General features: G+C 48.6%; 2 protein-coding genes, 2 long non-coding RNA genes and 1 other non-coding gene across 10 annotated transcripts; 3 read left to right on the plus strand and 2 right to left on the minus strand.

The window, feature by feature from the left end:
- Positions 1-554: 554 nt before the first annotated feature.
- Positions 555-13,267, plus strand: LOC122364120 (tRNA N(3)-methylcytidine methyltransferase METTL2-like). 5 transcript variants are annotated; one of them, XM_043334222.1, is made up of 8 exons: positions 555-590; positions 9,149-9,304; positions 9,547-9,699; positions 9,906-9,987; positions 10,270-10,457; positions 12,079-12,192; positions 12,523-12,695; positions 13,001-13,267. In XM_043334222.1, exons 2-8 carry the CDS (start codon positions 9,228-9,230, stop codon positions 13,165-13,167), a joined length of 954 nt encoding a protein of 317 aa, XP_043190157.1. In that variant the 5' UTR covers positions 555-590; positions 9,149-9,227; the 3' UTR covers positions 13,168-13,267. The 5 variants fall into 5 exon arrangements, with proteins under 5 accessions (XP_043190157.1, XP_043190153.1, XP_043190156.1 ...); XM_043334218.1 differs by having other exon boundaries at positions 559-709; XM_043334221.1 differs by lacking the exon at positions 555-590 and adding an exon at positions 2,731-2,743 and having other exon boundaries at positions 13,001-13,199.
- On the plus strand, positions 2,797-4,642 carry LOC122364121. The gene is made up of 3 exons (XR_006253491.1): positions 2,797-2,841; positions 3,385-3,710; positions 3,955-4,642. It is a non-coding gene; the product is annotated as an uncharacterized LOC122364121 (long non-coding RNA).
- LOC122364118 (trimethylguanosine synthase-like) lies at positions 6,890-23,715 on the minus strand. 2 transcript variants are annotated; one of them, XM_043334217.1, is made up of 13 exons: positions 23,665-23,715; positions 23,258-23,381; positions 21,149-21,410; positions 20,554-20,793; positions 19,464-20,245; positions 18,920-19,150; positions 18,523-18,712; positions 17,926-18,326; positions 17,465-17,625; positions 16,878-17,036; positions 16,075-16,214; positions 15,057-15,168; positions 6,890-7,011 (listed from the first exon to the last, which is right to left on the minus strand). In XM_043334217.1, exons 2-13 carry the CDS (start codon positions 23,353-23,355, stop codon positions 6,890-6,892), a joined length of 2,898 nt encoding a protein of 965 aa, XP_043190152.1. In that variant the 5' UTR covers positions 23,356-23,381; positions 23,665-23,715. The 2 variants fall into 2 exon arrangements, with proteins under 2 accessions (XP_043190152.1, XP_043190151.1); XM_043334216.1 differs by having other exon boundaries at positions 23,632-23,667.
- Trnam-cau lies at positions 15,397-15,468 on the minus strand. Its single transcript has one exon. It is a non-coding gene; the product is annotated as a tRNA-Met (tRNA).
- Positions 23,716-25,761: 2,046 nt separating the features above from the next.
- On the plus strand, positions 25,762-26,676 carry LOC122364128. The gene is made up of 2 exons (XR_006253492.1): positions 25,762-26,080; positions 26,427-26,676. It is a non-coding gene; the product is annotated as an uncharacterized LOC122364128 (long non-coding RNA).
- The last annotated feature ends 218 nt before the right edge of the window (positions 26,677-26,894 follow it).

Genomic DNA, 26,894 nt, shown 5'->3' on the forward strand with positions numbered 1-26,894 from the left:
GCGGTCGCATCGTGATGGGACAAAGTTCACGAACAGACACGTCCTGGGCCGTCCCCCAGCGCCGGGGCGGGGTAGCGACGTCACAAGTCGGCGCGCGAATCGGTCTGCGCCGGGAACTCCCGTGCCGGCCGGCGACACACGTGGTTACCACATACTCACTCACGCTCTACCACCCTCTGCCGCCTACGCCCTACGCTACGGTCGCCGGCCGGCCTGCTCAGTGCCCAGTCTCACACTCGGCCATCGCGGCTCGCCTCTTGAAGTTTGGAGATATTATGAAACGGCAAAAGGTCCTTATTTGACGACCATCAATATTGAACCTTGAAATCACACATTATGATTTTGATTACGTCATGTTATTATAATTGTTTCAACACTTAACTTTTAAAGTGAAAAATGTTAAAGCTATTGTCAAATGAATTTAGATGAATTTGCATGATTTGTTAAAAAAAGATAAATATTTATGTTCAGGTAAATCTCTATGGCCTGGGTTCATTTTACACATGACGTCATTTCTAAAATGAAAGTTTTTGAGCTCACAAATAGGTAAACCTTGTCAATTACTTGTGGGTTGGCTCGTGGTCTCGGAGGTATAAAATAATCCAAGTATAATGCTATTTCGAGCTACGGCGAGGCACATCAATTTCGTTATCAATCACAAGACAGCGTTTCATTCGCAATATTTGACGTGCAAAGCTACTGTAGGAAGGTGGGTGAGATTTGTACTGTCGGAGGCATTAATGGCGGTCGTGTTTCATTTGGTGTGCATGCCTTTCCACGTGTAAAGATCATACTTAAAACGAAGCATGGTGAAAATTAAGATTTTACCCACAGTGTATATAAATACAGTGGCGGCAAATGCGCTTGGTCACGTGACCAAATCTGCACGTGCGGTTGTGGCGAGGGCACTTCCCGAAACTCTGGTGCCAACGGCCTCGCGGCGCCCATAGAGAATACATGGGACCTTTTCTTTTCAGACCTATCGTGTCTAAACCAAGCCATTTAGTGCAAGGATACGACTGGTTTGAGATTCAGTAGTCTTTTGGCTATAAATCGGCATAAGAAACGTATTTTTATCGGCAAAATTCGCAAAGTACCAGGTGGTTTTCCGATACCCTGCACGCCTCCTAACCCCCGGCGGCCGACCGGAGGAGTCGGTAGCGCTCCACTCAAGACTTTTGGCGATAGCTCAGAACACCTTACAGCTAGAGGGCTGCTATTTGGCACACCTTATCCTTGCTTCCATATGCATCTTTGGAAACCAATTGCATTTCCGCCTCAGGTCAGATCACTGACTTATGACGTCACACGTGAACCTCTGCAATAGTCCCAAAATACCGAAACTTCGCAATGCCCTCGGTGCCAGAGGAGCTGTCACAGCGAGATGATATATACAGGACCTAGTATCCTCTAGAAGTCTCAAAACTTGTATATCTCGGATTTCTCCTAGAGGTCACATGAGGTCAGGCCGATCGCGTGACGTCACCATTACAAGTCAATGGGGAAAATATAGAAACTGTAATTTTGACGCCGAGAATGATCTAAACCTAGCTCAAGCACATGGAATCGCAATTTCATGCAATTCTTGCAATGTCTAATGCTTCACTTTCGCATCTTTATCCTAGCGTGACGTCATTTATGACGTCACAAAGGTCACAAGTTTTTTCGTCAATAACTCCTGATAAAATTGAATTGGCAAGTCGGAAAAGTCGCCAATATACTCGGGAAGACTTACCGAATCGAATGATATAAGATATTAACCTCCTCCGACCAACTTCGTGACCTGAGTGCCTCTGACCTGGCTTTGACCCGATGTGAACACCTTATGTTGACCCCACCCAAACAAAAGTGTACCATTTTGACGCACCGGAGCATGACAAACATGATGGTACTAAAATCGCGACTCTGCGCCGTTTTTGGCAAAGTTATTTCTCAAAACCCGAAATCGTATTTTGGCCCTCGGGGCACTTGACCTGACCCTCAGAGGCCACCAGTTGACCTGAGACTTTTGAACCGTGCATCAATCGCTGCGTCCCCGGTCCCGTAACGGCACACATGCTTGTTTTTCCCGCGAGGCTAGCTCAATTAGGGCGAGGGAGTCGTACCCGCTCGCTCTCGCGGCCGGGGCGTAGTAAAAAAACTAAGAAGTCTGGTGATGATTGATGCAAGATTCTTACAGATAATAGTAGATGAAGGTAGGGCATAAGTTATTAAAGATAAATGAAACAAATTTGCGCCCTCAGTAGCCTTGATTTACCATATGCGGCGGAACGGGGAGGGCACCGGGGCACCGTGTCCCCTTTAATTTTGACATTTTAACATTAGCCCTATGGGCGTTGCATGGAAAGAATCGGACCGAAAGTCGGCAGTGCCCCCCCCCCCTAATTGAAGGTGTTCCGCCGCTACTGTATAGAACAACTGTAAGCTGCAGGCTCAGCTCTTCAGTTTCTACCTATGCCTGCAAGCACAATAAAATCAATGGAAGAGTAATAATAGATTAATTGTATTTTATTGATGATATTCAAGTTTCAGTGGTAACTATGTCACCGATGATTCAATATTATTTGCACGGTATCATTTACCACCACACGGCTAAATATTTAGTATCCAAAATAATGCAGTAAAATAAGCTGCGCCACGTCTGTCGACAAAATCTGGTGCCAACTCAAGGTCAAACGGAAAATGTGGTCACGTGACCAATGTCCGGCAGCTGATTTTACCTATCAGAAGAGCAATTTTTGCAGTCTGAATATTATCCTCCACGCTGTATTGTGGGGGAACAGTGACAAAAAGGCTGAAACAAATGACTTTTGACTACACAATTGAATAATACAGGACCTAGTGATAAAGCAGGCGTCACACTTCTTTATTTTTGCAACCAAGGAGAGGCGCAATACCCAGAGGCCAGAGAACCAATGTGCAGCCTGCATCGGTATTGCAAGATGTAGCAACATATAATAGCAATGTAAAATACCTGACTAGGAAAGTAGAAACTTAGAAAGCAATGTGCCGTGCACATTTAGTGATGTGAGAGTAATGATGTGTTAGGTATCCTTTTTCATTCATCATCATTCTAGCATGCAACTTACTAATCAACAGCCTTTTGTCACAATTCTGCAGCATTGGACTTTTCGGTTTTGTTAGAGCTCTGCTTATTTGTACACATCCTGTTTGCATTTCCTGCAAATTATTTCACATGGAGCATCTGTAAACCAATATAGGCAAACAGTGTGGGCTCAATGGTTAAATTTATCAGATCCTACAGTGTATTGATGCACATTTGAATAAAGTATGTGATGAAGAAGTGGACTTTCCTCTTAAAAAGATCCATTTGGAGTAGTTGCACACTCACTGTGCACTCGGATGTTAACTATTCCCTTTCAGTCTTTCAGTCAGCCTGTAGCCTGAGGAAACCCAAATGGTCAAGGAATTGATGAACATGAATTATTGCATTGATATTTAGCTGCATAATTTCATGTTCATCAGGACAGAGGAAGAAACAGCAGATTCACACCAGTAATGTACATCACTATTTGGGATCTGTTGAATCAATGGACGTATGGATTCTATCTTTTAATTTGAATCTTGCTGATGCTAATGCTGTTTGCTAGTACACAAAATGAGGTGTTGAAACAGAAGAGTGGCTACAAGCCAGATACCTACAGAATCTCATCAGCAATGCCCAGCACATGACTTTCATCCCTGCTCTGGTCAGTGGTCAACTGCAGTTACAGATCAAGGAATGGTGGTGGAGCATATCCAGCCTGTTACTATGAACCTACCTAGCTCTTGCAAGAGCCTTCTTCTAAATGCTTTCAAATACAATCCACCATTTACCATGAAGCTACTATTACAACCCACAACAAATTGAGGAATGCCCATGCTTTTGATAAACATGGCTCACTGGTTATCCATCTGAAGGATGATTGTTCATTAAGTTTTGTTGGGTTTCAGATATCCAAGATGTCAAGACGCGCTAGTGGCTTTGTCATATTTCGTAAAATCAAAGACCAAGTAGAATATCTGTTGCTCCAAGCCTCCAATGGGGCTCGTCACTGGACACCTCCCAAAGGACACGTGGATCCGGGGGAGGATGACCTGACGACTGCTCTGCGGGAGACGCAAGAGGAAGCCGGGTTCACACCATCGCAGCTGAAAGTTGTTGATGGGTTTGTGAAAGAAATATCGTACATAGCATGGGGCAACAACAAAGTATCAGCGTACTATTTGGCGGAGCTAATTGAGAAAGATGCGGCTGTGACCCTATCCCATGAACACACTGACTGGAGGTGGGCACCAATAGAAGACGCGTGCAGGCTAGCAAGCTATCCAGAGATGCAAGACGTCCTTCAGCAAGCCCACAGTTTCCTGCGTGAACAAAAATCCGCTCCATAGGTTACGAGGGCCCTGGGCCCTATAATAGCTTACATTTCATGCCTATTGGAAAAATCGAACATTTTGAATGTGAAGGACTGGACCAATGATAGAGCTTGCGGTCATGCTGTAACTTATTTACTGTATGACGACTGTGTTGTACCTATGTCCCATGAAAGTGAGGGGTAGTTGTGATTTATTTGCTGATCACTTACATTATTGTTACGATTGCCCTCCAGTTGAGAACGAATAAATGTCTCCGAAACAACTTATATTCACAAATATATGCGAGCGTTGGGATCACTCACCACAGAGGCTGGAGCACACCGACTGACCCGAGCCTTTGTTTGTTTGTTTTGCTGGGTTAGGCTCTTCGGTCAAGTTTAACCATTGCAGAGCCGGGAGGATGATAGGAATTAGGGAGAGACTTTGGTCTGAACGGGCACCCTAGTTAGTTACCGGGGCTGAGCCCGTCCAAATGGATAGGCGTTCCGACCCCCTAGCACTCACTGCACTGCACCCGGCTACAGGACGTGTGCTCCAATGGGAGCTGCCCGCATGGGATAAAGTTGCCCGTCCAGCCCGGAACAGGGATTTTAGGCGTGAAAGAGAAGGATTTGACTGTCCCGAGAATGGAAATGACGGAACGGTGACCCGAGCCGGGGTCGACTGCCTTATATATCCGGTCCGCTAACCGGTCACCGCGCATGCGCAGCCTGCCCTGAGGCGAGGTTCTGTGGATCGCAGTGGACCCCAGCGAGCCGCGCGATGTCACCAACAGCCGATCGTACAGCCGAACGGATATCAAACACGTGCAACTTAACATGCGTTACAATGCTCCCTCGAAAGAAAAGGCTTTCGTGCCGAAAGATACACACGCATGCGCACACACATGCAAATAAATGTTTTACACAATAGTTGTTAACCCTATTAGTGGCAGGCTCCTGGCTACCCCCTATTAGTGGCAGGGGGGGGGGGGCTGTTTACGACCCCCCTTGATATCTCGAGATCTAACGGGCCGATTTTCAAAATTCAAACGGCATTCGATTTCGCTCAACGAGATCTACATTTCTAAAAAAAAATAAAATTAAAAAATGTCAATAGGGGGGTAGAGGGGGTAAAACGGGCAAATTGCAGATACATTTTAGACTGTTTATCACGGCCAGGTTTCTGAACCAATCTTAACGCAACTTTTGCCGATCGATAGAGAATGAACCAGGAATTTACATGGATCCTAAAAATACGCATTTTCAAAAATCATAGGCGGATACAGATCATTGAGATTGGGGGTACACAAAAAGTATAGTAAATAAGGTTTTTGTTGGCACTGTTTCTAAGAAGGGTGGCAATGGTCTTGTTATGTTACAATTTCTTATGAGAGAACGACTAAAATTGTATTGGTCATGCATAGGCGGAGTCAGGGCACCTATGTTGGGAGGTAAAAAATAACCCCCCTTTTTGGACGCCTGGATCCGCCTATTATAGCAAAAACGTGTCAAAAGAGGATGCACAATAACTTTGTATATGTTATCACATGATACCTTTCATTCACTGTTCGTAAAACTGGTGCAGCATCGTGATCTTCGCCCAAATGACTCGCTTCACGAATAGGACCCCCCAATTCCCAGTGCTCTGGAGCCGCCCCTGGTAAAGTTATGAACTTGAAATTTTCAGGGAATGTGCCCAATTTAGTTTTAGGAAAAGTCAGAAAATTTCAGCATCGTAGCTTCAGCGGTTTCGGAGATATTCCCGAAAAACCTGAGGGGTGGATAAAAACACCCCCCCCTGCCACTAATAGGGTTAATCGCGAAAGTCAACAAACAAAACGTAAATAACTCAACCCGCTACGTTCCCACCCCGGGATTAGGCATCGCTGCTCAGGACACTCAGCCACCGGGGGAAATAGGTGGCGTCCGCCACCTTAGCGTAACCCGCACGGGAAAGGTGGATGCCGTCCGCCGCGAACCACTCGTGGCACTTGTCGACGACCACATGTTGCCGGTGGAACTTCTTCGTCAGGGCCTTGCCTAGCGAGTGGAAGTCCACTTCAGCCGCCACCCCTTTAACCTTCCGTTCCAGTTTGTTGGCGGCAGTTTTCTCCCAGCGGAGCAATCGGTCCACTTGAAAACGTGGCAGCGGTCCCAGGATGAGTGGCCGCCCCTGGTCTTGCACAGCGGTATTGATCACATGTGCGATGGCCGAATCCAGGGGCCCACGCTCGTTGAGGCAGTCATATCCAGTTTTCTGGTCATACACCTCGTTTCCGGAGAACCAGAATATGACCCGGCCGCGCCCGAGACCGGCAGCCGCTGCTGCAGACTCCCAGACCTCGAGGTCGTGCTGGATGGTTTCCGCGGCCCTCTCCCAGGTGTTTCCCTCGCGCGCCCTGTTGAGGATCAGGTCGGCTCCGGCCTTGAGTCCTGCGTCACGGGCGATGGAGCAACCCAGAAGAAGGTGCATCTGATCTCCGGTGGTGGACTGCGATGGAGCGTGCGACGACTCCGCCACGCCAAGGTCAGGATCCCCGGGCGAAGCTGGTCGCGCTTTTTTTCACCGCAGTGGCAGATTCCGCCGCCTGGCTCCGAAGCCAGTCAGAGGCCTCCGCGTCGATTACATCCAGGAAGTCTCCCATGTTTTCTGGTGGGTAGAGGACGCACATGTTAACATGAAGAAGATGTACGAGTGCTCTGCAGCTACGACACGACACTCATGCAACATGCAAAACGAGTATTTACAGTGCAGCAAAACAAACATATGCACGCTCAGTGGTTCAATCAGTATTGGGAATATGAATATGCCCTCCTGATGTTAGTTGCAATCATCTTGTAAACATCGTGGGCGTCTAGGGAACCGACGAGGACGACACCGATCGAAGGGCTCAGGAGCTTGGTCGGCCATGACTGGGGCGTCGGGAGGGACGCCGATTCCCCTAGGAACGCCTCCCAGCATTCCCGGAGAAGGGTCACTCTCAGGATGAGATTGGATGACCGCCTTGAGAACAGGGAGGAATGATCCCCTCCTGATCGTCAACGACTGCCCCTGGACTCTCGGAGCCACCCAGCGTCGAACCACTGGTCCAGCTGAGTTGTGACTTGTGGTGGGCCTTTTGTCTTCCACAGCTTGTTGAAGTGCACAACCTTGCACCTAGAATGCTTCCTCCACTGAATGCCATAGGTGACAGCAGACCACCTCTGCACTATCCGATATGTACCGTGCCAACTGCCACGGAGACGTTAGTTTTGGACTCTGTCCCTTCTTTCTTTGGCTCCTGAAGAGCCAAATCTCATCGCCGTCTTCAAAACAGTTCCTGACTGCCCTCGACATTCTTAGGCTGCTTCATAGCGGCTACTGAGGCTCCTAAGTTGCCGTCTGCCTGCCTCCGTAAACATATGGATGCGCTTGAACTGTACCCGCTATAGGTAATTTGCAATCAAATTATTTTGTTACGAGCGAGCGAGCGCAGCGAGCGAAGTGAGTCTTTTCAATGTAACGGAAAAATCTCAGTATGAGCGGCCCGGCCCGGCCCGGCCCGGCCCGGCCTGTAACGCTTTTGAGAGGCTTATATCTCAGCAACCGCTGGACCGATTGGCCTGCGGTCTTTTTTGTTGAGTAGCCCCATCCCTTCTACCCCGTAATTGACTACTTTTGATACATCTCAGTGACCGTCGTGGCACGTGCCACGTGAAAAGTCAAGGGTGTTCAAGCTGTTTTGCAAAAGTAGTGATTTTGAGAGGCTCATATCTCAGCAGCCGCTTGGGCGATTGACTTGCGGTAATTTTTATAGGGTAGCAGCATCCCTTCTGCCCAAAATAGGATACTCTCGATGCATGTGGGTCACCCCCAGTGCACGTGCAAAATACAATAAGAGGTGCCAAATTTGTTCCCATTTCAGTAACTCGGTAATTACTGGGGGCGATTTCGCTGAAACTTGGCATACAGGTAGGCACCCACCAGGCAATGCATTCCCATGTGTTGCGGTTAGGGTGCTACTGCACGTGCGCACGTGCAGGGGGCGTTTCCAGATCTCGAGAACGGCTGGGCCGATTGCGCTCAAATTTGGTACACGGTTGGGGACCGGTTAGTAGGGTGCCGTGCAAAAGTCATTTTGGACCCCGTTTGCACGTGCGCACGTGCAGAATGCCGCTTCCAGATCTCAGGAACGGCTGGGCCGATTGCGTTCAAATTTGGCACACCGCTAGCGACCGGTTAGAAGGGTGCTTTGCACAAGCCCGTTGGAAGTACCCTCGCGCCCTTCCGCACGTGCAGGGCTCACTATCTCGCTCGCTCGTTCTTCGCCCAAAAGGCGTTTTACTGGTTTTATGATCTACGAATTTCCAATGCATTGTGGACCATGTGCTCGCAGTCGCGCTAAGCGGTACAGAACATGAATCGCGTAAATAAATTGATTTAAAACATACTTTCTGCTTGCTGTTCGTTTTAATACCGGATTTTAGCCTATGAGGAAAATGAGATGTCAATGATACTGTGATAAGTGAGACTTAAGATGTCATACGAAATACCCTTTGAATACCCCTACCATCCAGAGCCATTGGGACGCACACTACCGACGTCCTATGCTCTACTCTGCCAGCGTCGCCACTGGGCTTAGATGATTGCTAAGTCTAGTTTTTTTCATCAGACCATCGACCAACGACTAAAGGACAAATAAAGTCGGGTGAGTAAAACAGCACGGGAACATAACCTAACACTTCCCATCTCTTTCTTACTTCCTTCCCCAATGTGGATCGAAACCTGTGCCGATGATGTGTTACAGAGTGACCCATACACCATCGGCTGGACCAGCCTACGTACCAACAAGTGCTGCCAGATCGGGTGTTGCCATCCCCAGACACATGGCCACCGACAAACGACCCCAGTTCGGAAACCGGACGCTGGACAACCCTGATGACGTCTTCAAGCACAATGCGTGGTAAGCGGTGCGCGGGTTAGTGAAATGTTCATAGTTCAGATGGACCATCATCGTAAGGGACTTGAGATGACGTTCAACACTGCTCAGTTGTGCTCATAGGTGACAACAATGTCATGTCGGCAATTCCATTGCACTGTCTCGCTGATAAACATAGGATCTCCGTTCAGTCATCTGAGGCCTATTTTGTAATGCTAACTACACCGCAGTGTCCAGCCGTCACTACTGTCTATGCCTCCGTGCAGGGATAACGTGGAGTGGGGACCGGAACAGGAGAGCGAGGCCCGGCAGAAGGTTGAACAGAACGCCAGCGTGAAAGCGGACCGGGAGAAGGCGGAGCAGCTGGTCGGCGCGCCCAACACCTACTGGGACGCCTTCTACGACCAGCACGATAACAAGTGAGGCGCGGAGTCACTGGCGGCGTACTCACATACGGTCCAGGGATCTAGATGTCAGCTCACAAACAAATTGATCCAGTCACCCATCATTTACCGAAGCGAAGGCGAGGCAAGGAGTTTAGAGATAAATGGTCAGTCGTTCTGATTGTCTGGAAGCGTACACAATACCGAACGCTAATGGTATCTAATCTACTCCTGTTTCACAGATTCTTCAAAGACAGGAACTGGCTGTTCACGGAGTTTCCCGAACTAGGAGAGCCGAGCGATACATCACAGCCACTCCCAGAGGTAAGTCAAGCGTCGTGTTGAGGGACTTATCACAGCACCTGATGTAGGACTGCAGTATGTCTATGTAGTAAGGAACACTGCATAACGCTGCCATGGAGTGCGATTATACCAATCCGCAGTAACACATAAAAAGGAGCAACATATGCCCTAGATGATGCAGTCATAAGATGAACGCCTACGCTATAATTAACTGCATACCTATATTATTAAGTGACGACTGAAGAAGCGACGGACGTTGTTCCTCAGAGCTGCATGGTGACTGCCTCCTCTTCCCGCCCGCAGACCCCCAGCGAGCCGTACCCGGGCTGTCAGGCGCGCCGCCGAGTCTGGGAGGTGGGCTGCGGCGTCGGCAACACCGTCTTCCCGCTGCTAGAGACCAACAGCGACCCGCACCTGTTCGTCTACGGCAGCGACTTCTCAGAGTCGGCCGTCAAGATCGTCCGGCAGGCACCGCAGTACGACCCGCAGAGGTATGTACAGGGTGTCCCATAAGTTCGTTCTCACATTATGTTTGCATGTGAAACAGAGTACATTGCGTTTTAATATATTTATGACCCCTCAATATGCTCCTCATTTAATAGGCAAACACATGAATACATGCTGCAGCATGCCAACCGGCATGTTTGGCTGCATAGTAGGCTTAAAGTTAACCCAGACTGACTTGACATGCGCCGTGAGCTCCTCGAGGCTGGAACAGCGCTACGCTTCGACGAGCCTCAATTTCAGCATAACCAACAAATTTTTATGAAATTTTGATCCAATGAGGTGCCTGGCATGTGATCTTGCCACAAATGCCTGTCACAGTCTCCTTGCACCGCTTTTAAGCTTTGCTTGACCTGTGCACTGATGCACTGTCTTGCCTGAAGATGGGCCTACGACCTCCCGGATGCCATTTTCTCCTCTATAAATATGTCCATACTCGCGGTTCGAGTTCAGCTTGAGGGCTGAAACTCCTCCTAGATGTTATTGGAAAAGCATTCTGCTTCCCAAAACTGTTTCTGGGTTGCCACTTGCAACTTGGTCAACTCCAGAACGCCTATAATCCCACAACACAGTGACCCTGACCTTTTGCATAGGAACATAACGGGACGAAACGGAGGCCTCCTCCTTCGCCCTTATGGGGTTGTTTTCGGGTTTGGACGGGTGTTTCCTTTCGAACGTGGACTAGTTAGTCCTGATGACCTGGTTGATGTCATCAGCCCTCTGTTTTGTTTAGCCTCAGGCATAACGAAACTCATGTTTGGCCATTTTAAGACGTTTTTGACTGTTTTGAGCCCTCCGGTAAGCAAAGCTTAAGTCACCTTGAGTTATGTACCCCGAAAGAACACTCTTAGACAGCTGGTAATCCATCCTGAAAAGTCTGCTTACCAACTTTGTAACCCTTTGACCTTTTTGATGGCCACTTTGGCGCCACACAGTTTTGGCCACTTGGCTCACTCCTGAGGGCTGACTGGAAAGAGGATAAACTTGCAGTGACTGACTCCCGACAAATCATCGGTGTCACTTGCTGACTGTGCGTCCAGTTAGCGATGGACATTGGCTACAGACTGGTAGGCCTCAATCACCCTCAATCGTCGCGAATGGTCACGTGCTGACTAAATACTGAGACGTACCCGTATCGGAGACCTCTATGTTGCGGCGTTAGCCGTCTCTGTAGGAAGCGGACTCTATAGCAAAAACTATTTTGTCTACAGAAATTAGCTACTGTGGAGCATATTTCTACCAGCCATGGCAACCACGTAAGCTCAGTTACGAACCAATTTCAGCGTGCTTTTAAGCAAGAGAGGCTAAAAACGTAAAATTTAGGTGAGAACGAACTTATGGGACACCCTGTAGACGACACCAAGAGATCAGAGTACGGTTGTGGATGTCAGGCCACGACCCGCACAGGCAAATGGACGATCTGCTGAGGGAAATTGACGACACCGAACTCGGATACCTATCAGTGGTGCGGCTAGCGCAGTACATATAATGAAAAGAGATGGTGCGAGCTCTTCAACTATTCAGATCGTCTCTCGTTATGAGTGAGGACACCGCCTGGACCTCTGACGTCACAGAGTATTCTCTGAGACTCCGTTTTCCCGCTGTCAGGTGTCACGCGTTTGTGATGGACGTGTCGGACGAGCAGGCCGAAGTGCCGTTCCCAGAGTCCAGTCTGGATCTGATCGTGCTCATATTCGTCTTGTCGGCATTGCACCCCTCACGGTAAGTGATGCTGAATGGATGATCCTGGAGTGATGCAAGCAGTTTTCACTAAGGGAAGAGGAAGATAGTTCATAGAAGCGCTGGTAGTGGCTGTATCGACGAAGCCGAGATAAAGGGGCGGCGAATATTGTTTGCGATTATATGAATACACTTTGACTATTGTCTTGCTAAACGTCATGAGCTTTTACGATTTTGTTAGGTCAGAGACCGGCCTGACATGGAATGATTACAGTCGTGTCAAAAGTTCGCGATCACCCCACGCAGCCGGCCCTCTCTCTGCTGTCCGATATCCGCCTGCTGACCTCGGCCTTCTACTGCCCCTCTCTCCAGTCACGAGCCCACGGTGCGGCGACTAGCACGGTTCCTCCGGCCCGGAGGTATGATTCTGTTCCGCGACTACGGCCGCTATGACATGGCTCAGCTGCGCTTCAAGCCGGGACGATGCCTCGAGGACAACCTGTACTCCCGGGGTGACGGCACGCTCGTCTACTTCTTCACTCAAGGTGAGTCGGTGGAGTGGTGAGACGCTTACAGGATACCGCGACTGGTGCGAGTGTTTGATTGGGAAGTTTAGGTCACACAAGCCAGCTCTTATTCGGAATGAGAGCGTCATATCTGTATCATAGCTGCCAGCTCGTCTCAGGCATGTCTCGGAACGTTTTAGGAATTATGCACAGTTACTGTGCTTTATCACATCTGGGCTCTGCTTCCAATCCTTTCATCGTGCACCCGTGAACAAATCATGCTCAGTATCCCAAATGCATAGGTCCTCGTTTGACGCACCAGTGCCTTTTCCTCCGTTTTCCAGAGGAGTTGCGCCGCATATTCACGGGCGCCGGTCTGGAGGAGGTTCAAAACCTGGTCGATCGTCGACTTCAGGTGAACCGGGGCCGGCAGCTGAAGATGTACCGCGTTTGGAACCAGTGCAAGTACCGAAAGCCGCTGGAGTCGCCACTGGCGGAGGAGGGCAGATAACGCTGGAGGGGTGGAGGGGTCTTATGCCGAGGCGGGGCTGGGTCGGGGTGGGGTGGGGTAGGGTGTGTGCATTTGCAAAATACACATCCAAGTGGAATAATGGATGTTTTGGTGCATGGATGAGTTTACAAGGAGGAATGACCAAGCTGTCACGTAGAATACTGTGCTACCGTAGACTCTGGGAACCTCAGAAAGAATCGCCATGGGCCGAGAAATCACACCTGACAACGCCTCTCTGACAAATTACCTGTCACGACACACAGGCAACATGTTGCCGAACAGACGTACCACAGAAAACAGTCCCACTGACGGCTCAAACCGAGCGGGAAGTCACTGACACGCAAGGGCTGCGATATCAGTCTGTATAATGGCATAAGGTTAAAGACGCATCGGCGACAAAGGCCATTTGGGCGATATTCTGAAAGGCGGTACTAGCTATTTTCCTTTTCAGAACGTGCTTTACCGGAAATTGTTACACGGGTAGCGCGGAACGAATCGATGGCTATTTTGCAACTGTGGCTACTTGTCTGTTATGTATTAATTTTTAAACCAAATCAAAGCCAGAACTTCGGGGTACTCTACTTTTATTAGCACACTGAGACGAAATGGATGGTGTTTAAATCGACATCGTAAATTTATAACGTCAAGTTGACTGTTGGAATGAGATGTCTATTGACAGGTGACCGGATTGAGTTCAGGTTCGAAATATAGCGCAAGATGGGACCAGCGGTAAACTAGCATGAATGATGGTCACACTTACGTTGCACAATGCATTGCACAATCATACAAAAACAGTCGGGGGAGGTTTGGTCAATCGTTGTCATTTTTAGCACGTGCTATTTTTGTCACACGTGCTAAAAATGACAACGATTCTGCTATTTTTGACAACGATGAGGCCGATTTCACTCCTCAGCGAGGAAATCAAGATTTTGGAAAGATAAGCACTGATTTTGGAAAAGAAGTGCTGCCACCTGGTGCAAGACGAAGAAGCCAGCTATAATATGCCCGTTATTTGTATGGTAGTTTGTTTTGTGGCCTGAAGTTGGAACTTAAAATTGAAGCATCCGAAAATGATCGATATTGATCGAAAACATGATGTTGATGAAAAAAATAATATTTTAAGTTGAGAGAGGAGGCCATTTTATCCAGATGCAGTAGTTTACTTCTTGAAATTATTTTTGCTAATGACGGCTGCTAATTATCCCTCATTACATGGCAGTCGTCGTAAGCAAAAATAATTTCAAGAAGTAAACCACCGCATCTGGATAAAATGGCCTCCTCTCTCAACTTAATATATTATTTTTTTCATCAACATCATGATTTCGATCAATATCGATCATTTTCGGATGCTTCAATTTAAAGTTCCAACTTAAGGCCACAAAAAAGGGTATACTTCAACGTTGGACTACCATACAAACAACGGCCATATTAAAGCTGGTTTCTTCTTCTTGCACCAGGTGGCAGCACTTCTTTTCCAAAATCAGTGCTTGTATTTCCAAAATCGTGATTTCCTCGCTGAGGAGTGAAATCGGCTTCATCGTTGCTAAAAATAGCTGATAGCGTTGTCATTTTTAGCACATGGTTGCCAAAAATGGCATGTGCTGAAAATGACAACGATTGACCAAACCTCCCCCGACTGAAAATGTGAAAAATGATGTAAAATCCATCTCAAACGGCACCTGGTGTTCACAGCACAGCCTATCGTCAAACAACGACTAAGACCAGCATCCGACCCCACGGATGTTAACCTGCGCTAATCTCAATGTATCAACAGTCAACACATCACCCCCGCCGCCCAGGCTCCGCCCCGCCTCCGTGACCTGCACAGTGCACACTGCACAGGGGTCACGACACCGGAGCTCCGCCCCTTTGCTGACGTCACGACGCACCTCCGCCGCAGGCTATCAGATCGCCATAGTAGGCGGTGATGGTCTTGATTTTTCCGTTGAGCAGGTTTTGCTCGATTTCTACCTGACCGCCAGGCCCGGCCAGCTCCGTTAGCTGGCGGGAGGGAGGAAGGGGGGGGGGGGGCAGAAAGAGGGTCAGAGGTGCTGATGGTCACCGAGGCGGGCAGTTGTCTGTGTAACTAACGAAATGCTACAATAATTCAACTCGCAGTCTTGGCATCTATGTGGTGACGATTTCCACCGACCGGTCGTGTGCGAGAGCAAACACTATACCTACGCCTTTCAGCATTGACCTACCACCCGACCCAGCCAGGTCAAAACGTAGCAGAGCGTGGTTTCGATCCACGGACCTCTGGGTTATGGGCCCAGCACGCTTCCACTGCGCCACTCTGCTCCACGACTCCCGCCGCCCCTAATCCACATGACTTCCACCGACGCCCGAGGTCCGCCCCGAGCTATTACGTCATGGCAGCGGAGTGACGCAATCACGCGGTCGATAGCAGACCTGCGACGCACTACGCTCCGGCAGAGCAGTGAGCACGGAACTAATGAATGGATGAATCGATGAATGGATAAAAGAGGAACTCACACAGCCAGCTGAGCTAATGATAAGCCGACCAAAAGAGCGTCGGGGACAGGACAGAAGGCATTAATCCCGACTCCCGCAAAGGAGGCCCATTGAGTCATACTGAATCTGAGTCATACAGTCATACAGCCCAGCGCAACATTACAAGCCTCAGTCCTCGTTTTCCCTCTTCCCATGACTCTCCCACTGTCCCACCATAGAGGCTGAAACAGACTCTTTCCGCAGTCAGGAAATCGCATGCGAGAAGAGTATTCAAATCCATCATCTCACACTCGCATCAATCGCACGCACCTCCCGCATGCGATGATGCGGGAAGGATTATAATGTATTTGAATAGGCACTCGCATGCGATTTCCTGGCTGGGGAAAGAGTCGGTTTCAGCTTTAAGACCAATGGCCGGATCCGGCCTCTCACCTGATGTACGTTAGCGTTGCGCGGGGCCAGCACGGCGATGTTTTCTGAGATGGCGCGGGCGGCACGCATCATCTGCCGTCCGTCCACGGTGCCGTCCAGACGGAACATATCGTACACGGGCGCGTCACAGTACAGCGGACCTGGCGGGTAGGGAGGAGGTCACACAACGGAACATATCGTACACGGGCGCGGCGCGTCACAGTACAGCGGACCTGGCAGGTGGGGGAGGGGGGAGGTCACACTCGGAACATATCGTACACGGGCGCGTCACAGTACAGCGGACCTGTGGGGGGGGAGGTCACACACGGAACATATCGTACACGGGCGCGTCACAGTACAGCGGGCCTGGCGGGTAGGGGGGGGGTCACACTCGGAACATATCGTACACGGGCGCGTCACAGTACAGCCGCGGACCTGGCAGGTGTGTGTGGGGGGGGGGGGGGAGGTCACACACGGGTAATGTCGTAGGGCATGCCACAGAACAGCGGGCCTGGCGGACGATGAGACGTGAGGTTACACACACGGTAGTGAGGATAGCAATAGAGGGTTATACATGACACAAGTTTTGGTTTAGTACAAGCGCTGACTAGCAAGTAGGAAGTTCAGCCGCGTAGCAACACTAAAAAAAATAACGCGACTGATCGTCCGCTTCTGGCCTAAGCTCGGCAAAGTCAACCCCCTGAACGACGAGTTACCAACTTACCACTTCCCCTACATTTCCAACCCCTACTTCCCCGACCTCTCTCGCCCGCAGTTGTCCCTCTCTCGGGGTTCCTAGCCCCACCCCCCGGTATGTCACCTACCTCCCCAGGGCGGCGACAGGAACACCGCGTCGGCCCGGAGTCGCGGCGCCAGCTGGAAAAAGTCGCCCAGTACAAACTCGATTCTGTCCTGAACTCCATAGACGCCGGCGTTATGCCGGGCCAGCGCCAGCTGTTCTGGATCTATGTCCACGGCGATTACTGTCGAAAGAGACAACGCAACAGAGTCACAGGAGGTCAACAGAGAGAGACTGTACAGAGGTCAAAGGGGCATGCTGGGTCACGGAGGATCAGGGAGGTTACGTGGCCCAACTGAACAACAATGGATGAGTGAGACAGCCTGGCCCAGTTGGTAGAGCTTTGGAATCCCCGTGGTCCGGGTTCGAGTCGCTCCGGCGCTAGATATTGTGTGATTTGAGCCAGTTGATAGACAGGCCGTGTTCAGCTTTGATGGGCACGCTTAAATTTGACATATAGGAATTGCCCGATCGTAGGAGGGGTCGGGACCCACACAAGCTATGCTTAGGGAGCGGTGGCGCCACCGTCGTCCCGGTCGGTCGGGTGTGCGAATCCTGGCTGCCAGTAGCACTCGACAGTCACAGCCGCCCCTGCCTCAGGCGTCCACTAACCTCTCTCGCACGTGTTGGCGAACTGGATGGCGTTGCCGCCGGCGCCGCAGAACGCGTCGACGATGACGTCCGCGCGACACCGGTCGGCCAGGTGCCGAGCGATCTGTTCGGGGGTCACCGAGAACCAGCTGGCACCGCTCAGACGAATACCCTCGTCAAATCTGGCGGATGGAGGGAAGAGGGTCAGAAGAACACTCGCATCAACTTTGACGACAGGAGTGGGCCAAATTTGAACTACGAAATGACACCTGTTTCCAGTAGATAGGCCGGTGCGCGACTGCCTATGAGCCGTGAACTGACTTGACGAAACATCAATGCAAGTAATGGAAAGTATGTGCGAACTAAGCAGGGGTACACTAACCTCCGCCAATCACCAGCATCTGAATACTTATGCTTCTCTTATCTCAACCCAAACGCGGCGACTGCAGCACTCGATACAATAGAACATCAGCGATATTCACCTGGAGAAGAGCCGGTAGCGCTGATACCAGTACTTCTGCAGTTCGGTCGACGTTCTCATCTCTTCTGGCATCGGCTGGGCCGGGCGAGAGCGTTTGGAGCCCGCTCTCCTCCCGCCCCTACCCCGGCCTCTGTCCCGGGAGGGGGCCGATCGTCGACTATCACTGGCAGAGGCGGGGGCAGGGGTGGGGGTGGTTGTGTCTCCGGCTGTCTCCGGAGTCGGGGAGACAGCGGAGACCGCAGCAGGTGACTCTGAGACATCAGTGGATGGACCGGAGGTGTTCGAATCCGTGTTCGATGTCCCATTTGGAAGGCCGGACGGTTGGTCGGCAGTGGGTGACTCTGAGGTCGGTTCGGCAGCCGGCGCGGCGTCATCTTGAAACCTCTTCAACAGGTTCTGTGTCTGAAACGAGCATGTGGTATTGATATAAGCGACAATAAACAAGAAAGGAAGAAGTTAACACTCGACCAGAGAAAGAACGATGTTTTTCTTTTTTATAATACCGCTTATAGTGTAATGCGCTAACGTCTCACATACATTCAAATATGCGAGATGTGATTGCGAAACAGACACAAAAATTTACTTCAATGGAACCAACCCGCTTCAAGAGATCATCATGTTTGAAGGCCGTTTTGGTCATATTCAGCGAGCGGGTCTTCTGCTTCAGTCGCTTCTGTCGGTAGATGACGTGTGCGGCCTTTGGTCTTGTGTCGTCATCAGCGGGCGGAGCGTGACAGAATCCCAGCATGGTCAGGGCACCTTCGGCGTGTGACAGCGTTCCTGGTCCACTGCGAATGGCGGACGCAGGGGTTTATGCGTGAGGAACAGTAAATCAAAATATCATTCAAGTCAATCACATAGTTTACCAAAAACAATCTAGTAGGATACACGAAACACCACACGTCAACAATTAAGCACAAATATGGAAACAGGTAGCCGATAAAATGCTACAAAACCAAGCTGTATTGGTAACACAGTAAATACGATAAACATACGAGAGCGTCGGTTCCTCCTCCTCTTCCTCTTGGTCCTCTCTTGCTCTGCCGTCCTCCTTTTCTTTTTCCGGTCGCGCCGCGGCATCATCCCCCGGTTGGACCGTAGTGCCATTTACTTCTTTCCCAATGACGTCAGAATCTGCCGTGACGGTCGGATCCTGCTGCTGTTGGGGCTCAGGTTCAGATGCCAGCTGCTGCAGCAGGGCGCCCACACTGTTCAGCTTCATCTCCCTGAGAAATATAATGGAAGAAGAGGCTGGCGTCAGCAGGCGCGTGCGGCATGACGGATGTATAAACTGAAACAGAACCTTATATGCCCATGTCGCCGACACCTTCAAATAGTCGATCTCCACGATAAAATAGCCATAAAAATCACTGAACTGTATCAAATAGCGAAGCAAACATCTTTTATGTGTTAAAGGCGAACTTAATATAAAATGACTAAAAGAAAACCTGCAATATTTTGCAGTTGTCTTATCATGTCAAGTACTACGTTAATCACATGCATATTTCATTTTCATATCACATGCATATGTAATATTACTTGGCCTTTCTAGAAGACATGTTCTTTTTCTTCTTCAGCTCCTTTTCCTGCTGTCCGGTATTTTCCACTGCCGCATCGTTCGTCGTTCCATCCTGCGGCATCTTTTGCACACTCACTCCGTCCTTCACGTCATCCACTCCGTTCTTTGGGTCTGTGCCCGACCCAGCATCCGCCTCGTTCCCCGCCGTCTCTACCCCCGTCGTCTCCGTCTCTTTGCCCCAGCGATCGGTGAAAGACGCCATCATCTGGTTGTAAACCTCCTGATAGTGCTGTTGCCACAACTCATCCCAGTTAAACTGCTGTGGTCCACTCTTTACGGCGTCAGGACCAGACTCATTCTCGACGTCTGCCTGATCGCCCTCCTGACAGTCTTCAGCTGTAGACAGACTGGGACCAGAAGTGGGTTTGGTTCCGTCCTGTCCATCGCCCAAGCCTGACGTTGAATGCGGTTCATCAGAGGTCGAGGCTGGCACACCGACCTGATCCTCGGACACGGCACCCGAGGTTCGCTCGGTGCTGGACAGTCGATCCTCGATCACACCCGAGCTGACGTCCCGGCCTGTTGTGGGATCCGCTGTGTCAGTAGAACTGGCGGCAGCGGAGTCGGCAACGGCAGCGGAGTCGTGACCGGCAGTGTCCTGAGTGCCCTCCAGGTAGGCAGGGTCGATATAGTCGCGGTACTTTTCCGTCCACGTGCGGAGTACCTCGGCCTCGCCACAGGCGGCCCAGTGCTGCTCCCAGTCGCGCTGGAGATCGGCAGAGCCGGGCCGCGGCTCACACACCTGTGGTCACAGGATCGTGTAAGAATATTACAGAATGATGAGCAGACTCACAAATTGTCCGAACGACACTAGCTACCAGCTTTACCAGAAGGGGTCTACTGCTGCAAGAGTTGCCAAAATATGAAGCATTGCTAATCGAAATGCATGCAACATAAATTCGCGACACATCCGGTGACCGATAGTCCAGAATAGAGAAACCTATTTGCGCCACAACTCATCAACACGGCAGCAAACCCTTTTTCTTTCGCCCCCATCCCCGATCGTTTCCCCCATCACGCCTCGTTTTCCCAACCATCCCAGTGCCATACCTGCCACTCTAGACTAGGCTCGCCCCGACCACCGCCGTAGTCGCACCGCAGCCACTCCAGGCCGCCCGGCGATGGGACGCTCTCCTCCGTCTGATCCGTCACCTCCGAGGAGCCCGACACCGCCGAGCGGGGTGACGTCACACACGCGTCCATCTCCAGTGATGTCACAGATACATGGTGTGATGTCACAGCAGCAGGTGCTGGAGGCGGGGCCTCACTGGCAGTGGCCACCCATTCCTCCTAGTAGGAAGTGGAATAGAAAGGTGATACCCTATGGATTTGCAGCATTATATAAATCATTGGCTCAATTTATGTGGGAATGTAAGGTTTCAGGCCCATCACAAATAAATTGAATAACTACAAAATAGGTACATACTACATAACTTTATGCTGGGGATTAGTGTTTAATCAGTTAGGTCAACATATAAAAAAAGAGTAAAATTTAAAGTTTCAATAGAATATCTCTAATAGCCATTAGAGCTCCTGATAATATCAATAGTGTAAACATACATCATAGACAGATTAAGCACAATTAAAGGTCATAAAATGTTACTTGTCTCTCACACAACCAAATGAGTTCCAGTCAGCCACCCACCTCATCAATATCAATTGCTTGGCGGTTGGTGAATGAAAGGGGCAGGCCCATGGCCCTCATTGCCTCAATATCCTGGACAAATTCTTCACTATACTCCTGTAGGGGTGCCTGGTAAAGCTCCATCGGCCTGCCTTTGATGCCTGTAGCACTTCCAGTATGATCATCAGCATCAGCAGCATCATCCTTCCCAGGTGAGCAGTCATTTGGATCACAGGGCACCATGCTGTCTGCCTCCTCACCCATCCTCAGGTATCGCCAGTCACTGCTCAGAAAAGAAGAGGAAATAGTGAGTAATTTAATGTGATTTATTTCCACGTCTATAACTAAAAGCCAATATATTACAATGTAAAATAACAAGGATTTTATCACATCAGTAGGCGGAACTATGGTCAAGCGTACCCATTTTCGGGAACGCATTTTCGTTCCCATGTTTGGGAACGATAAACCCAAATATGGGAACGCCATGTAGGCATTATTTAAAACAAGAAAAAGAACCGTTAAATGACGTCCAAAAAATATAAAACGATCGTGAACCACCTGATATTTGTCTCAATATTGTTGGGAAAGAGTTTGATATTGTAAGGCCCATCGTAGTTTCAAATCGTTCCCCTATTTCTAACGCAGTCCATCATCCGGGCCGCGAGCCCAAATTTGGGAACGCTCTCGTACACTGGCGCTGCAAGCGTTCCTTATTATGGGAACGGCGTACCCAAAATTGGGAACGATTTCACCGACGCCTTTCAGGGGCTCTTTTCATTAACAAGCATCACGTCCAACGCCGCAAATTATTGTTAACGCAACACTCATCAGATGACCTTTCCGGCAAGACCGTCGCATGTTTCGCCCGGTCTTCTGCGCTTTTATTCCCGTCGATCTCGCAGCGGGCACGCCCCCCTCTGCAGGATTACGTAATTCACAACGCTCAGCGATGTTCAACAAGGTCTTCCATACCTATATCCACCGTCCGCGCCGAGGGTGGAGACATGTCAAGCACTTGTCTGTTTATCACCGATAGTTGACGAGCACAAGGAAGTATCCAAAAATGGGAACGCTGAATATGTTATACCCTCAAAACACCTAGTCCCAATGAAAATCTAGTTTTTTCCTTTATTGATGAGTGTAAGTGGCAAAAGGCCTGGTAGGATGGGCACGAGGAATGATCGAAATCAGCATAAAAATTATAAATAAGCCACACAGAGCGACCTATATAAGAGAAATTCCCCCAAAACGATCACGCTTAGAAACACGGAAGACAAAAACCACGCTCATGACGCTCCTTATAAAACAACTCTAAACAGCTAGCATCCAAATAAAATATGTCTATCTGGGATGATATAATACAGCTGAATAATTCTAAACCACTGAAACTGAGTTTACAACAGTAGTTCGGTAAAATCACTGACGTTCCATGCGGTCGTGCGTCCCGACACCAAATGTCACCAATATTACCCCCGGACTGTCCGCGTGTTCGCTTGCATATGTCAGCATCTAGTTTCGCTAGTATGAAACTTCATAACCAGGCGAAAATTATTATACTTGACCTCAAAATGTAAAAAACGCTTCATTTTCCTTAAAATTGCAAGTTAAATGTAGTATAACCCATGTTTTTCACTATTCCGTCATTTCAAAAAATCATTAAAAATATCATTCGACGGTCAATTTCCTTGTGCAACGGTCAGATTAAAGATAATTTTATAGAGACTTAGTAGATACTTAAATTAGCGTGCACTTTTTTGAGACGTGATGCACTAATGAGTTTTAGTGGGCGAACGGCCGAAAAATTACCTTCCGTTCCCATAAATGGGAACGCCCGACGCCCGTTCCCATATTTGGGAACTTCGTTCCTAAAAATGGGAACGTTCCTATATTTGGGTACTCATGACCATAGTTCCGCCTACTGACATGTGCATGATACAAATGCAAAAATGATAAATAGGCCTAACTTGACAGAAGTTTTTGCATTTATTTGATCATATTTAGACATAACCATGATCTTTTCTATTGTAGGCCTGTTAAAGGCTAAATAAGTGATTGCATAGTTGCCCCATGGGTGAAACCTGTCAAAAAGTTCTGAGCTTCTATTCTAGACCTTTCTGACCTATGTCCTACCTTAAAAACTGGCGAGATAGAAAACAGATATTCTTTGTCTCAGACTTCTTCTCTCCCACATAAAATATTCCCGCCAGTTCTTCCCAGTGTCCTGGCATGTCTGACAATTAGACATTCAAATGAGCTGAGAAAAAATAACAGATGAGGGTCAAGAAGAGCACAAAGGACGGTTAGGTGCTCAAACAAACACCGAATACATTTACAAGTAGGCACCAGCAAGGCTATATAAACCGGCACCAGTGCAATGCATGCGTGACACGCCTCGTAGGCAATTATGTGCAATTGCAGAAATTGAAGCTTATGAATCTTTATCAATATGGATTCTGACTTCTGAGCCTCTTTTTGCACATCATATCATTGTAATGAGAACAGACAAGCCTTATCCTCATCAACACACACACACATACACGTGATATAAAGAGGGCCTTGCACACGTGTTTGTTTCGGGACAAACATTCAGCATAAAACGTTCGCTTCAATTGCATAAAATATGGTAGCAATGTATGAAGACATTAACTGCGCAGTAGTTTCGATAAGGGAAGGCTAACGTTTCAGAAATTATATAAATGACATCATGAGTTACACCACAAAGAAAGAAATATTCGGAACAATATGAAAGACTTGATAACTTTTAGTGCTTTTAGCACAATCTTCTCATAATTTTTATTAATTTAATGGCTTTTGTTGCCTTTTTTGACATACTTTTGTGAGAATTTCGATCTTATCTATCAAAAGGGATACCTTTTCGATGACGTCATTTGTCAAGAAGAAACGCAATTTATAATGGTGACTGAAGTAACTTCCAAGGAAGTCTACGGGGATTTCCCCCCCCCATATTGTTCGAAGCCGTGTCGTCAGTGTGGCTTTCACTTTGGACGCTTTGGAGCTTTCGAGCCAGGGCCCTGTTTCACCGGTGATAGCAGCAAGCTGCTATCACGTTTCGCGAGCTGACGTCATGTCGTGACGCCATACTGTTGACGTAATGGGTAGTTCCGGCGCACGATTGCCGCGACCTTGGCGGCGGCATTAAGTGACGTATGAGCCTAAAAGTAAAAGTTTACGCAGTCACGATAGTATATATATATTTTTGATATATATTTTTTCAATATAATGTATTTAAAAGAAGTTGGGTTTAGGAAAAATTTGGACATTAACTTCGAACATTTAGCTGATGACGTAAAACAATATTGCGGCAATCGTGCGCCAGAATTGCCCCTTACGTCAGCAGTATGACGTCATCACATTACGTCAGCTCGCGCAATTTGATAGCAGCGTGCTGCTATCACCGGTGAAACAGGGCCCTGGGCCCTGTTTCACCGGGTGAGTATTGAAGCATCCAAGAGCGCAGCATCCAAGGGACGCAACATCCAAAACCTTAGCATCCAGCGATCAAAACGTCCAAATAACATCCAAAACCGACCCCTTAGGGATGATTCAGAGCATCCAAGAGCGAAACATCCAAAACTGCAACATCCAGGACCACAGCATCCAAAATCGTATCATCCAAATTGGCAGCAACCAAGGACGAGGAATTGCTGCATCCAAGAGTGAAACACCCAAGGGTGCAGCATCCAAAACCGTATCATCCAAAAAACATTTTTGGCACCGCAGCATCCAAGACCGTATCATCCAAAATAGTGACATCTGTTGTACAAGCTGTAAACTATTAGTTCAATGGCTGTCCGATAGGTGGTGGCACGTACGGTTCATAAGTGACGGAATTGTATGACATCACTGAGTCTCTATACAGTGGCATCCCTATAATGACCTTACATCCTCAAGACGGAGGTGCGTAGCTGCTGGTAGCGACATCGCTGCGATACCACTACAAACCTGACAGATGACATGAAGACGCATTGCAGCGTATCCAAGCGCGGCACGTATGTAGGTAGGCTGAGCCGCTGAAGTGTCGATAATGGAGACCGATACCGAAAGTGGGTTTATTAATTGCCCTTTGTTTTCCCAGGTGAAAAAATCTTACAAGATCTTACAAGAATCTTCTCGATCTTGCAAGATCTTATATGATTCTGAGGACAGTCTTGCAAGACCTAGGGAATCTTGTACAAGACTGCCCCAATCTTGCAAGAGTCTTGTAAGAATGCGGTGGTTTCCTTGCAAGAATCTTTCTTGCAAGATTCTGGCAAGTCTGTTGGTTACTTGTAAGATTTTTTTTTAACAGCTCGCTGATCGGTCATGACCATTGATAAGCCTCATACATAAGCATGAGGAGTACCTTGGGAGAAATGCCTCGCCCCGGTGCGTTGATAAGTTGGACTGGACATTTCTTCTCAATCTGCAACCTACCGGGACTTATTCACCTCTGTCCTCAGGACGTCACATCTCATTATTAGAACTGGCGGGACATCAACATTCGAATGTTGTTGTCAACATTGTCCCGATATATAGGGAATTACGAATTGTGAATTGATCCCTATAAAAGAATCGATTTACTTCATAACTCCCAAATCCCTTCATAACATTCTCAGCTTACTTTGACGCATTACTGTACTGTATTATTCGGGGACAAGCGTGCATTTGTGCGCAGTGGTGATCTTTTAGACTGTACCGACTGGAATTTAGCGACCACTGACCGTTTTAGAGACCGTACGGTCGGCGGCGGGCGTCCCCTCCCAGTCCCGATCCTCGCCTGAGGCGAAGGCCGGAGACGCCGCAGAGGGGAGCGCGCGTCGCGCGCACCCCCCTCCGCCGCATTCCATCCGTCCCATTCACTGCCCGCTCGCGATGTGCGGACGGCTGACGGGGGTGTCGAGTGTGTGCCGTGCGGTGTTGGTGTCGTCTGCCGTCTCCTCTTCCGACCTGAAGGTAAGGTTCTGCCATGCTGTATTGCTGTGTAACAATATTCTCAATATTTGCAGCATTACAGAAAAAAGTCTCGAAACGTTCACTCAAAAATAGCTGATCGCCTGTCATTCTTTTGCATGCGACAAAGGGAATAGTGCTGACGGTAACGTCATACGGTGAAACTGGCCCCAGGGATGGTAGATACGTAAGGATTATTTATTCTTATTTATTTAAATTACTTATTTAATTACTTATTTAATTGAAAATGAGCCCCATCAATTCTAGTTTTTGACTGATAGGTACTGGCTCACCTTTTCACATCTGGCTTTGGATATTACCTGATTATATAAATGACATTTCATTTCAGCATTCGAGAATCTCGGCTCACCAATAATATGCGATGCAAGGCTCGACGGACGACATCCTCGCTCAAGATGTGTACGAGTATAGCTGGATGCAGACGGAAAGGCGGCCTCGACAATGGTGACATGACGTGACATCAACGGTGTGATGGTGTGATGTGACTGTGACGTGTGGATGACTCGAAAAGTAAAGGGCTGTTGATATGTGTTCTCAGCTATACATTTTTTATGAATACATATTGATTTTGACGTTTACACTGGCATATTATCCATTTCACTTTGCGGATTTCGTACACATGGGTCTTGACATATATACAATCGAAACAATATCTTAGGGCAACGATGTGTCTGGAAGTCTTGCACAAGGCTTGCAAGTCTTCGATAAGACTTCCAAGTCTTGCTGAAGATTTGTCAGAGTCTTAGCAAGCCTTGTAGAAGGTTTGCCAGAGTCTGGTACAAAACTTGTTGAAGTC

Source organism: Amphibalanus amphitrite, unplaced genomic scaffold (assembly GCF_019059575.1).
Source record: "Amphibalanus amphitrite isolate SeventyFive unplaced genomic scaffold, NRLGWU_Aamphi_draft 000657F_arrow, whole genome shotgun sequence".
NCBI classification, from domain to species: domain Eukaryota; kingdom Metazoa; phylum Arthropoda; class Thecostraca; order Balanomorpha; family Balanidae; genus Amphibalanus; species Amphibalanus amphitrite.